The 14,254-nt window shown below is 44.9% G+C and overlaps 1 protein-coding gene across 1 annotated transcript in view; it reads right to left on the reverse strand.

The window, feature by feature from the left end:
* The window catches only part of MYO5B (myosin VB), a 386,556-nt gene that overhangs the window by 196,784 nt on the left and 175,518 nt on the right, over nucleotides 1-14,254 (reverse strand). Inside the window, exon 5 of the mRNA XM_084832892.1 lies at nucleotides 8,686-8,842. Within this exon, the coding sequence (XP_084689018.1) occupies nucleotides 8,686-8,842 (157 nt within the window). The remainder of the gene's footprint in view (nucleotides 1-8,685; nucleotides 8,843-14,254) is intronic.

Consider the following 14,254-nt stretch of genomic DNA (forward strand, 5'->3'; position numbering starts at 1 on the left):
GAGGGCTTTGTTTCCAGTCCCCTGATCATCTTCACTGCCCTCCTCTGAACCCTTCTCCAGTTTGTCTGCATCCTTCTTAAAGTGTGGTGCCCAGAACTGGACACAGTACTCCAGATGAGACCTAACCAGTGCTGAGTAGAGGGAGACTAGTATGGGATTTGGAAGCTATACTTCTATTAATGCAGCCCAAAATAGCATTGGCCTTTTTTGCAGCCACATATCACATTGTTGGCTCATATTCAGCTTGTGATCTACAACAAACAGGAGCCATGGCAAGCCTGGCGGGAGCTGGAAGTAAGGCTGCCCAAGAGCCTGCTAGGAGATGTTGTACCAGCAAAGGTCAAGCAGATATTGAGATGTTCTGTGCTAGTGCAGCCAAACTCTCCCCTTCCTGGCCATGAGCTGTGATGGAAGATGCAACTGGTGCCTCCTCCTCCTCCTCCTCTTGAGCAGACCTCTCTTTCCAAGTAGTCTCTTTGCATCTAGGTGAACACCCCTCCGCTAATTCTGTATCTCCTACTGGCCTCTTAGCTCCTGGGAGAGGGCGTGAAGGGGAAGAGTTTGGACCCGTAGTGTTGTGTAGGGGCCCAGCTGAGTTGGACTGCTTGATCGGTTCTTCAAAAAGCAAAGCAAAAGCTTTCGACAAAGTGCCTCATGATATCCTGATGAGCAAACTAGCTCAAAGTGGGCTAGATGAAACAACGATCCGGTGGATCCACAGTTGGCTACAGAATCGGACTCAAAGACTGCTTATCAATGGGAGCTTCTCAAACTGGGGAGAGGTAACGAGTGGGGTACTGCAGGGCTCAGTCCTGGGCCCAGTGCTCTTCAACATTTTTATGAATGACTTGGAGGAGGAGGTGCAGGGAATACTGATCAAATTTGCAGATGACACAAAATTGGGCATGATAGCTAATACTTTGGAAGACAGAAACAAAATTCAAAGTGATCTGGATAGACTGGAGCACTGGGCAGAAAACAACAGAATGACATTGAAGAGGGATAAAGGCCAAGTTCTGCACCTAGGAAAAAGAAACCAAATGCACAGTTACAAGATGGGGGATACGTGGCTCAACAACACTACAAGCGAGAAGGATCTTGGAATTGTTGTCGATCACAAGCTGAATATGAGCCAACAATGTGATGTGGCTGCAAAAAAGGCAAATGCTATTTTGGGCTGCATTCACAGACGCATCGCTTCCAAATCCCAGGAAGTACTAGTTCCCCTCTACTCAGCACTGGTTAGGCCTCATCTGGAGTACTGTGTCCAGTTCTGGGAACCACACTTTAAGAAGGATGCAGACAAACTGGAGAGGGTTCAGAGGAGGGCAACAAAGATGATCAGGGGACTGGAAACAAAGCCCTATGAAGAGAGACTGAAAGAACTGGGCATGTTTAGCCTTGAGAAGAGAAGACTGAGGGGAGATATGATAGCACTCTTCAAGTACTTGAAAGGTTGTCACAGAGAAGAAGGCCAGGATCTCTTCTTGATCATCCCAGAGTGCAGGACACGGAATAATGGGCTCAAGTTACATGAAGCCAGATTCCGGCTGAACATCAGGAAAAACTTCCTGACTGTAAGAGCAATACGACAATGGAACCAATTACTTGGGGAGGTGGTGGGCTCTCCCACACTGGAGGCCTTCAAGACGAGGCTGGACAGCCATTTGTCAGGGATGCTCTGACTTGGATTCCTGCATTGAGCAGGGGGTTGGACTCGATGGCCTTGTAGGCCCCTTCCAACCCTACTATTCAATGATTCTATGATTCAGGTGTGCTGGTGTCAGGGGCTCCTTGGAGGCCTCTCTCAGTCTAATCCAGTAGCCAAGTCCAGACACAGACAAAGGGATTCTTTTCAAAGCTTTATTCCTCTTTTACAACTTAACAACTCTACCGTTAGCAACTAGATATGAGCAGCAGAATACCTATGCCCTAAGTTGGAACAGTTGGTCCCTGTTTGAAAGGGAATTACTGGCAGACCCCTGAACTTAAGGACTAGGGAGAGTCCCTCCCCTTTTCCCTTGGATCCTCTGGGCGCAGCCGTTGTTTGCGCGCCAACCAGGCACTACACCTCCTTTCTGCGCCCTCCATTTGGCGCCGCGCGTCCATCAAGTCTGCTTCCCGCGCTCTGTCACTCCCAGGACTGCTATCTAAGCTAGGAATGCTGGTGGGAGGAATCTCCATCAGTTGTTGGCCCTGGGAAAAAGGAGCGTGCTCCTCTCCCAGGAGCGACTGCTCTTCCTCAGAATCAGAACTATTCTGGGATTCTATGGGCTCAGTGTCCACCCTGACAGCTGGATTTTCTTGCCCATGCCTCTTCCTTGGGCGAGGTTCCCTAAGGGCCAAAGTCACACTTGTTTCCAATACCAGGTCAGGCACAGTGACAGCAGGATTTGTCCCACAGTAGTGTCTCCTTGTGCAGCACTTTTAACTTTTCCCCATAGGAGTGGACAGCATCCATTTACTTATTCGGCAAGACTGGAAGGATACGGGGACACCGTTCGGTTGAGGGGTACACCTGTGCCTGGTGACCCCAGTGTCAGGAGTGACCATTGTCTGGGCAAGTTTTTGCCTCTTCCCAACTGTGCTGCACATTGTACTCCATTTATTTTGCCCCACAGTAAATGGAAACCATTGAGATCCTTGTACATAACCCTACCCTTCATCTGTGTATCTGCCTGCTGAGTTATATATTTTTTTTGGTGCAATACTAGAGTGATGTAGGTTTGGGAATATATGATTACTACTTAGAGTGGGATAAAAAAAAAAATCTAGAATGATCAGGGCCAGTGACAATGTATTTTAAAAAACAGCATCAATAATCATACAAAGTGGTTAAAAAAATTAACCACCACAAACCAGCCAAAACACCAAGAACGTCCTCTCCACAAGCAGCCTATGTGTCTGGTGCCCTTAGGCAACCATCCAGAAAGCATCTTGGAGAGGAAAGTATGTGAGATCAGAATAGATAATGCCTTTGTGCTAAGGAGCCCTTGCTGGGACATAATTTTGAGGGGACATCCCAATGTAGACTGAATATGTCCACTCCTGGAACTCAACATCAGTTGGAACATGAACCTGAGAATTGTGCCTTGCTGAATCGAATTCAACATTGGTTGGAACATGAACCTAAGAACTGTGCCTTGCTGAATCAAACTCAACATCGGTTGGAATATGAACCTAAGAACTGTGCCTTGCTGAACTGAACCCAAAGTCTACCGAGCCCACCGAATGCAGTTTCCAACAATAGACACTCTCCAGAACTTACAAGCAAGGCATGAAAATGATGGCCAGCCCTTGCTGTTATCAGCATTTGATAATTTGTATACTATTTATGAACATGGTTACTAATCAAAAGAGCCCCCTCAAGTATGTATAAAGGCTTGCATGCACGCACCAGAGATATAAGCTCCGGTAGCTAAATGGAACAGTATACCTCTGGATACCAGATGCAAGAGAGGATCATTGCTGCCTTCATGCCCTGAGGACACGCTTCATCTAGGCATCTGGCTACTTGTTGTTGGAAAGAGAATGCTGGATTAGGTAGACCCTTAGCCTGATCACCAGAGTTTTTACATTACCTAACAGCAGTTCCCACTGGTGTATTTGAAGCTGCATCTAAAACACTCTCCAAATTTTAAAAGGCTTGCCTAATGGCAAGAGTAATTGTAGCATCAAGTTTCTCTCCTATAGCTATCAATTGCTTAAAGGTGCATGATGCCCATTAAAGGTTAGGCCTGAATACAGGCATCAGAGCAAAAAATTTAAGGCAGTCTTGCACTGGCTTCCAGCCATGGCTTGTAACAGAAAAACTGCAGCATCTCTTTTTAATAAGAGGGGAAAGGAGCTGGGGCACACCAGCCAAGCTGGCAGGTGACACCGAACACATTCTGTCACAGACACGAAAATTAATTATCTTATCATTATAAATCTGAAATTAGAATTGGCAGAAAAAGCATGAAATTTATTTTGCGGGGCAAAAAGAAGAACCCAAGCTGCAGAACAGCACACTCAGAAACTGGAGCAGATGATAAAGAGATCTCTAGTGGCATATGAGAAAGTGAAATTGGACCTGTATATCAGATGCAGCTCTAATCCACCTCCCAAATGATACATACAGCAAGAGAATTTTGGAGGGCCAGCACACAGGAAAACCCAAATAGAGTGATCCTCAGAGTCCTCTGTGCATCCTTGGATCACATCCAGCCTGCCTCTCTTCACACTCTGCTCTTCTCCCAACCCTGCTTTAAGCTCCTAGTGCAATATGACAGGTAGTTGGCCTGAGGCTGGGTTTTGCCCAAAGCTGGTGAACGTTCTCTAGCTGCAGATTGTAGAAGCAAGGACGGAGCTTGCTAAAAACAAAACTGATGACATATGAAAACTGAAACAAAGGAGGACAAAAGAGCATCTTCGGAAAGGAGTATTGATTCTGCTCAGGAACAGCGTGAATGCAGGCTTCACTTCCTACTATTGGAGTAAGGACCTGAACGTTTTGTGACAATAAAATGGAACAATGTTGACACAAAGTCAGATTTGCAAGGATGAACTTACAAAACCAAAGACCGCATGAAGGCAGCACCAACTTGCATTCAATCTTCCAAAGACCTTAAGAACAGATTGCCTTGAACCAAGTGAACTTGATAATTCTAAAGCAGATGCTGCCTGGGGGCAGAATCTGTGCCACCAGACATAAGTCAGTAGTGCCGTAAACACAAGAGAAGATTCCTGAACTTTGAGCTTATTGACTCAGAATAATTATCACCATCAGTCCTTGTTGTAAGCCAACTTGGGAGGGCTTCTGCCCTGAAAGGCGGCCAAGAAATATTTTAAATAAATAAATAAAATAAATTGCCATGTGGGAAGAGGCAATGAGCTGGCAAGGTATTTTTTACCACAGGAAATACTACTGAATCCTTCACCCCTCAACTCTATGGCTTTAGAGACTTCATTATGCTTTGCTCACACATTTTAATTTTTTTTTTCAGCCATAAGGACTAGAAACTTACTTGTATTCTTTAAAAAAAGCAAAGTCTCTTTAGACAATTCATTCTGTACCCATACTAAATTTAGTGTATTTTCAACACATGCAACAGAATACACATACAATTCTCTGTTAATTGGTTTTTGAAGTTCCTAGCAGGAAATATATCTATGTTATAAATAAAATCAGGTTAGCAGTGAAAGAAGCATATTTTAACAGTACACCATCACAGGAACGTTCAGGTCTACTCAAGTGGCAGTTGCTTCCCAAAATATCAAGTAGGCATTTGCAGCCTTCACTGGGGAAGGGCCTTTGGCCCCAGGTAAATAATTATGCAATTTTGGCAGCTCCCCCAGACAGATGTGGGCCTCACGTGTGGTGCTGATAGTAGTTGCAATACATTCAGTCATTAATCAATATTTCCTTTAAGTCACTTAGTGGGAAATGTGGAGGCTCCACGTGCACTGGAAAGCAATAAAGCCATGACCTGGGCACTCAGAAAGGCAACAGCTAAGGCAATGTCCTGCCTGGAGCTCTCAAACGAACACTATGTCTGGACAAATCTCACAACTCCAAAAGCAATAAGGCTATTGGCGTGGAACTGGGGAATGTCCAAATGATAAATTCCTGGGCTAGACAAAAAGACGTGGGCGGGGGAGTCACTCTGGTGGAGAAAAGTGCACTGTGAGGATTGCATGGCCAGTGACAGTGGTGCTGGGGCTGACGCACTTTGGTGCTACAAATGGCTGCCAACAAGCAGGCGATTGGCACAGAACCGGCATCTCCAAGATGGGATTCTAGCTCCTGGGCTGCTCACAGAACACCTGTCACTTTCATACAGCAAAGGTGAACCTCCAAGCCCCCTCCTCCCAGGGGAGTGCCCACTGTTATCTCTAATCTCAGATCGGAGATAACAGCGGAGATGTGAGTGGGCAGGCAGTGTGGGACCCAGCTGGCACTGGATGGCCCTTCTTCCCAGCGCCAGCTATGTGGCTTCGAGCAGTGCACGCTGCCCCCGTGGAGACAACATGTGCTGTGCGAAGCCAGAGGCTCCTCCCAGTGCTGAGTGCCTTTCTCCATGCTGGGACAGGCATGGGCTTTGTGTGTCTCGCAGCACAGAGAAAAGCAAAATGCCTGGGGGTGGAGCATGTAGCCACTGACATCCTCCATCCTGCGGAGGGCCTGCTAGGGGGCAGTTAGGGGGGCCCACCCAAATATAGCTCCGCACCACTGCTCTAATAGTTCTGGGGCAGAGGGTGCTTGGAGCACTGGGCTGGAGAGGTAGCCACTAATCCTGCATGTCATCTTATTTTCCCAAAGTAGTTAAACGACAGATGCTGCTCAAGGGAGAGGCTGCTGAATTCTGACCTCAAGTAAAATTCAAGAGGAATTCCAGGAGGAACATCCAAAAAAGTTTTGACAGAAGCCAAAAGGCTTTCACTAAGACTAGTGAAATCTCTGGAATGCTCCAGGCATCCCTGGTTGCTTTTCCAGTGTTATACATGTTTCACAGCTCTTACCTCGTTTATCCTCATATGCGCAGTCTGAAGCTCAGAGGCAATTATTTGCCCACCTGATCTGAACCCAAGCATACCAGAATTCCCACGCATAAATCCAACAAACGATATTATATTCCCCTTAACCCACACAGCCCGCCTGCTCCACATCATCCCATGGACTAGTATTCTGCCCGTCAGCTCCCCTGAAGCATCTTGCACACCACTGCTAGGAGACAGAGTGCAAAGCACTAGATGCACAGTCTGAATTTAGCTTTCAGGGACTGAGGATGTCTCTTTCATCTCTTTTTATTTGCTGGAACTACCAGAGGGATGTACAAGATGATCTCACATGACAAATTTCTGGGCTTTCTGCTTTGTGGGGAGAGGTACAAGGCAACCAAGGAGAGACATAATAGAAGATTATAAAATTACGGTGTGGAGAAAGTGGATACAACTATGCTTTCCTGCCTCTCATATAAAACAGAGCACCTCTCCTGATATGAACCTACCTGTACGCTACAATCAACATCTGAGCGCCTCCTCCAAGTGCATCCTCTGAGCGAGGTTCAGAGGATGGCAACAAGGGAGAGGGCCGTCTTGGTAGTGCCCACCCCTCAACTGTGCAATGCACTGTACAATGAGGTCTGTCTGGTGCCAACATTGTCATCTTTTCAGCCCAGGTTAAAATTTTCCTCTACTCCCAGGCATTTGATGGCATCTGATGGGCTTCATCTCGTTGTTTTATCATGTTGTGGCATTTTAGTGTTATTTTTTTTAGCTGCTTTAAATTGTTGTCCATTTTTATTTGTTTTCCTCTTTGTTGTGAAGCACCTTGAATCTTTTCTGAGAGAAGCATCCAAGAAATAGAAATAATAATAACAATAACAACAACAACAACAACAACAACAACAATAGGAGGAGGAGGAGCAGTTGTGTCATCCAATGAAACAGGCAGTGGATCCAGGACCGATAAAATAAAGTAACTCTTCACTCAAGGCACCCTCAATTTATGGAGTTCATTGCCACAAGATGTGTTGAGAGCCACTAGCTTAGATGGCTTTAGTAAAATTAGTCAAATTCATGGAGGATAAGGCTACCAGTGCTATGAGCCCTGATGGCTATGTGGAAGATGATCAGGGGACTGGAAACAAAGCCCTTTGAGGGGAGACTGAAAGAACTGGGCATGTTTAGCCTTGAGAAGAGAAGACTGAGGGGAGACAGGATAGCGCTCTTCACGTACTTGAAAGGTTGTCACAGAGAGGAAGGCCAGGATCTCTTCTCGATCATCCCAGAGTGCAGGACACGGAATAACAGGCTCATGTTACAGGAGGCCAGATTCCGGCAGAACATCAGGAAAAACTTCCTGACTGTCAGAGCAATATGACAATGGAACCAATGACCTAGGGAGGTGGTGGGCTCTCCCACACTGGAGGCATTCAAGATGAGGCTGGACAGCAACCTGTCAGGGATGCTCTGACTTGGATTCCTGCACTGAGCAGGGGGTTGGACTCGATGTTCTTATAGGCCCCTTCCAACCCCATTATTCTATGATTCTATGAACCTCCATGGTGCAGAGGCAATATGTCACTGAATACCAGTTACGGAGGAACCAGAGATGGTTATTGCCTTCAAACCCTGCTTATGCGCTTCCTGAAGCATCTGGTTGGCCACTGTGGCATGCAAGGCGCTGGACTAGATGGTCTTCAGGTCTGATGCAGGAGGAACACTGCTTGGATGTAGCTGTGGCAGGAGACCTGTTTAAAAAACTGCATTAACATCTAAAGAACCAACCCTGTATTAATGAACTCAGCAGATTGATTTGCTCCAGCTCTGCCCACAATTAAGAACTTAGGAAATGGCTCGGCCCACAAAGAACAGTGGAGCAGTGCGGATGCCTTCTTGTAACTACAGTGATTTCCTGCAGCTCCTGATCATTCACACAATATTGATCTGGATGTCACACCTTCATATTATTTCTGTTATATGCATCCTGATTATTTCCCATCTCTCTCTTTTCATTTGAAATATTTTTAGGGACTATCTCTTCTTGTTTTTGTATCTCTGATGTGGTATGGTAACTCTTCTTCTACAGCCACCTACCCACCCCAAAGCTTAAGTATTTGTCAGTATATGACATAAATTCTCTCTGTCTCGCAGGTTAAACAAAAGTAAAAGAATCTATGCCATGTTCAAGTTAGTCCTTACCTCCATGATAGGACTGGAAGCCAAAACCTTCTCTTCAATATTGGCTTCACTGGAGGAGCCTCCAACGGATGCAAAGAAGCGCATGGCGTATTTGGCAGAGACTGTTTTGCCAGCACCAGACTCCCCACTAACAATAATGGACTGGTTCTTCTCATCCCTATATAATAAAGAATGAGGCAGATGTTACAATTAATCTCTCAACATTCCTTTCTTCCCTTGCCAACTTTTAGCAGCTCATTTGCCTTTACCACTTCGTATTGCCTGCCACTCATCTCCATTCCATTTTCCTGGAATAGGCCAGTGGCTATTCAATGCTGAGCAAATGCAGAATTGTTATCTAGCACCCCAAAAATCTCAGCTTCCAGTGAAAGTTCAAAGTTCAAATTATTGTTGTTTGGGTGTCAGTCATAATCAACCTAGCTTCTTAAACCCGTTTTTAAAAATGATCATAAAAATAAAATTCCTCATTTACAACCATGTTGCAATGCTATTTTCACAATGGATAGCATGGTTGGTTGGTTTTTAAAATTGCTCTGATCTTCGTCGCCAAAATGCACAAGCGCCACAACTTTATGGTGTGGTATCTGCCACTCATAGGGAATTCAATCTTCCTTATTACAGGCCAGTACCGAGTTTTCTCCATGAGGGATGGAAAGCCAATTATTCCTAATGTCCTGATATAGTGGGCAGCTTAGAAAGTAGCAATCTAAAGTCTCTGCTATCTTTTCACTACAGACACATAAGGGTGTGCTTGCATGTAACGACAACGCAAAAACTTTGGCTTATTAAACCACAATGTGGATGGGCAAGCATCTTAGCACACACAGCCTCTTCATTCTTACTTCACTCCTCCCTTTGCATGAGCAGGCAGGCAAACCAGGAATTACATTTGAACCTAGGATTGTGGTCTATTGCAGCCAAGAAAGCCATGATTTGTAAGCCAGATTTATACTAGGGTTTGTACTTGTCTTACGAATTTTGGCTTGTTTAAGTGCAATGAACCATATTTCAGGGCTTATCACACTAATTTATCCCTGTCTGATTTGTTTACTCTCTTGCACAAAGGGAGGGGTGAAGAGGGAGTGAATAGCCTGCATGCATGAGCATGCCACTCATTCACAGTATGGTTTAATAAGCCAGAGTGTTTGGCTAATTATTACATGTGAGTGCAGTCTCTGTCAGCATGGTAATTGCCTATACCGATCTTCCAGCACCTCCATTTTCATGGTTTGGAAGCACAAAGCAATGAAAGCCCTTCTGAATTGGCAGAACATCTTATCCAACAGACAGTTTGCCAGAGGATGATTGAGTTCACAGTACTTTAACCACGGAAGAAAACTGGTATCAAATACTTCTGCTATGTTCTGTTGCACATGTATTCAGCTGCCCTACATTTAATTTGCGATTTAACTGCTTCATACCCCTGCTGGGTTAAATAAATGTTGGAGAACACATAGTGCTTAACAGAAGCACTAACCACATTTTCACAAAGTTAAAATTCAGGGCATCAAAATGTCCAGAAACAGTCCTCACTTCCACTTTTTGCACTTTTTTTTTCATGCCAACTGGTAGACACTGTTTTTGCCTGAATCTCACACACACACACACACACACGAACATCTTTAGTGCATGATCCCAGCCAATCAGTGATCACGTAGTGAACATGATCACAGCACAGCACAACACAGCACATTAGATCCGACTGCATGAGGACATAACTGAGGTCAAATGAAGCTCTCCTCCTGCCCATACTCTGAAGGGGAGGGAAAAGGGGATTCATCCCCTTTGTCCAGATAACTTGGCTGACATTTCCAATCTTGCCACACTGTGCTGGCGGCCTCCTGGAAAAAAAGTATCTGTGAAATATAGCTCCTGTGGAACTCCCCCAATTTTAATAGTACCAATGGTGCAAAATTCCAAATAATCTTCTATCATAAGTGAGCCCTACCAATTGTCCTCCAGAAGAAACTACTTCTTTTTTTCTTTTTTTACAACCAAGAATCTTCCAACAGTCTTATCCATAACAACTTATTCAATAGCCCTAGTACAGGCCTGTGTGCTCAATGCCACTCTCTGCCCTGAGATGTGATTCTCAGGTTCATGGAAGAAACTCCAAGGATTGGATCCAACAGTGCCCTACTGCTGGTAGCCAGCACTGCTGGTTCCCGGTACACTCGCAGCTGGCTGTGCCACAGCTGGTGTGTGCGCAGCCCCAACCACCGCCAGCGGAGATGTAGCGCTTCTGGGTCCAAGCCCCCGAACAGCCAGAAACACAAGTTTCCAAAAGGGGCAGGTTGTGCCTTCTAGAAACAGGCGTTTCTGGTTGTTTGGGGGCTTGCACGCACCAGGAACCTGTGGTGCTGGCCACCAGTGGTAGGGCACTGTTGGATCCTACCCTTAAAGAGCTCTGAGGAATTTATCTTGGATTGTCTTCAGTGCCTCAAACTCTCCATTTCTACATGTTTTAAAATGTGCGACTAATTAGCCCATTAATTTTAAAGTGCAACTAATCCATTAGTTGTTTATTGCGCTTTATTGCATTTAATTGTTTAATGCTGTTAGCTACCTTGAACACTGATATGAAACAATGGGACAGAAATGCCTCAAATAAATAAAATTGTAGGCAGTAAATTTCTAGCCCTCACAGTTTGAAAGTACATTAGTAATGCCTGGCAAAAGCTCAGGATCTGGTGCGTGTGTGTGTGTGTGTGTGTGTGTATAGAATTTGAAGGGACAGGGCTTGGAGTTTCACTGTACTTAATAGCTCTTTGTCCCTCCCCATGATTAGCAAACCTAGAAAAATGCAAAATAATCAAACATGCAAATATGTTTACTTAGCAGGATTTATACAGCTAACCGAGTTCTGATGACTGATCAGAATTTGTGGTACCTTATTTATACAGATTTATAGGCCACCTCATACCACATTGAATGCAACTATTTAATCATCATATTAACATATCATCAGAAGTCTCCTCCTTTCTGCCATCTTAATCCTGATCCTGAATCAACAGTCCAAACAGATAGTATAGAGTTATGACTATTTTATAGTGCAGCATATATACACGTTTCTTGCTTTAAATCAGAGCCAGTGTTTTTGAGCCTCTTCAAATAGTATTAGCCCCCAACCAGAGAACGTTCTGAAGGAATCCAACATTAGAAATGAGCTGAAATGACTTGCAAATGTTTTCAGTGATGCCTCAAAATGCATCCCAAGTGTTTTCACACTGCTCCTTATCAAAATGTTCACTTATTTATATTTTTCTCACTTTCCCACAGAGAAAAGGATTTACTATGTTGCTTTGTGATGGCATCCCATTAATTGTATGATCCCTGATTGGGTGAGATCATCCATATTATCATTTATATGCTGCTTTTCAAATAAAAATTCCCTGACTAATCCAAGGAGGTGTAGCTACTGGGAACTGACAAAAATGGAGAGACGAGACAAAGAATAGGAGCAAACAGTGCTGGGAAATGGTGAATATTTGCAAAATCTGTTATGAGAGAGGGAAAATTTCAGCTCCATCAAAACAGCTAGATCCTAGCTGACAGGAATGGATCGTCCTTCCCCTTCACAATTAACACCACAAGGAGACAAAGCTTCAGGCTAATACTGCTCTATTTTGCTAGAGACTAGCCTCTCTACAAATGCAGATTCCAGGAAGCTCTCAGACTGCCTCAGGCCCCTAAACAACTAATCTGCGATCTCTAATTAGACGAGACAAACCAGAAGGCAGTGAAGTTGCTGATAGTTTGCCCGTGAACCTCACAGCCAGACTTGCTTCGCAGTGACGCCCCTCCCTTAGGGTAGCTCCCTCCTACGTTGGCTTCCAAGAGTGGCTATCCTGGTGGAGCATCTTAGCCCTGCCCAACTTTTCCTACTTTGCTTTGTGATATACCCTAGTGCCTCTCAAGTCACGCCCCTCTTCCTCCTCCTCCTCCTCCTCCTCCTCAACATGAGTTCTAACAGTGAAGGGACAGGGCAGGGACTCAGCCTGGGCCATCTGTTTGTCTTTGGAAGAATCTCTCCCAGTGTCTTGGCTCACTAGGGTGGATCCCTCCTCCGAGCTCTGATCTAGCTGTTCCAACTCTGATTCAGAATCAGAGCTGTCAGACATCTCAAGGTGCTTTGACTCATTCCTGACATCACCCCGAAGTCAAGTCCGAAGGATACTTGGTGCAGCTGTACCTGCTATAATTCCATCACTGAAGTTATATCCATCCCCAATGTTTAGATGGAGGAAACACCTATCTACACTGTGCCCTGACTCTGAGGAAGAAGTGCAGAATACAAATATAAAAAGTAAACACCAATAAAATAAACATCACACAGCTCACAGGCAATACATATTCATGAGCAGGAAGATCAAAAAGAAGAAAGTTAAGGATCAGTGTGGGGAAGGAAGCTCAGCATTGGCTGCCAACACAAGGAACAGGGAATGTAATATTCTGCACGGAAATACCTCGTTTGAGTGAAGCATTAGTGCCCTACAGTCTACCTAATATATATACATGGGGGAGGTCACTTCTACACTAGTAATGATAGGATTGACTAGTTTTGGAAGCAGGAATCTCCTGACATGTACAACGGGCCTACAGGGGGGAGGAAGCCAAGTCTCAATATCGTTCTCCCAGGCAGCCCAGTGGGAATGAGAAAAAATTGGGGGGAAAGTTTTCCCACATATTTTCCCCTGAGGGCTTTTAATCCCCTCCCCCCAATGAATTTTAAATTTGGAGGAACACAGGGAAAATAGGAAATCTCTTCTCTTTGGGAATTAGTGGAAAGTTTCTTAAGGGCACAATCCTACCAGTTTGCAAGGCCTCTGATCTCAGAGGCTTCCAAAAATCCTAAGGCCGGTTGAGCTGCTGCCACCAGGGTGGGGAGAGTGATGGAGGCAATATTAATTATCCTCCTCCTCCTGCCTTTTTCCCAATACTGGGACTCAAGGCAGCTTTACAAAATTAAAACTTGTACAGTTAAAACCTATAAATTGAAGTATACAAAAGTTAAAAATATAATTAAATTGTTAATAATATTAAAATTGTATTATTATTATATTTGCCTCTCCATCCTCATTCACAGTGTTTTCACTGGATGGGCCTCTGAGCCCTCGTAGTGGAGGGGTGCTGCTGGGGGTGGGGCCACAGGCTGGGAGGTCAGCAGATCCATGGCCTCCCCTTCCACCAACACCCCATCCCTCCTCTTTCCTCCCTTCCGTAAGGTTGGTGTCATGACCCTGGGTAAGGTAGCTGCTGCAGAGGTGGTGGCTGGGCTTGGAGTGGGAGGAAATCTGTTCGTCGGATCTCCTCCTCCAGTTATAGCTCTGTCTCTGGCTGCAGAGGAGGGGATCCACAGCATACCATGGTGCCCCAGATGCTATCTGGGGGATATAGGATTGCTCTGTAAGACAAGGTCTGACTCAGTGAAAACATGTAGTATTTTTATGTAAGACAGTATACAGCACTAACGAATTAGAATTCCTGTGTATACTACAGAGCTCAATACTTTCAATGTTGTTACAAAGTTTGATATCTATATATGTTACTATTCCTCATTATTGTCTCT

The sequence above is a fragment of the Heloderma suspectum genome, chromosome 2 (assembly GCF_057233095.1).
Source record: "Heloderma suspectum isolate Gila_16-S chromosome 2, 16-S_ref, whole genome shotgun sequence".
Lineage (NCBI taxonomy): Eukaryota > Metazoa > Chordata > Lepidosauria > Squamata > Helodermatidae > Heloderma > Heloderma suspectum.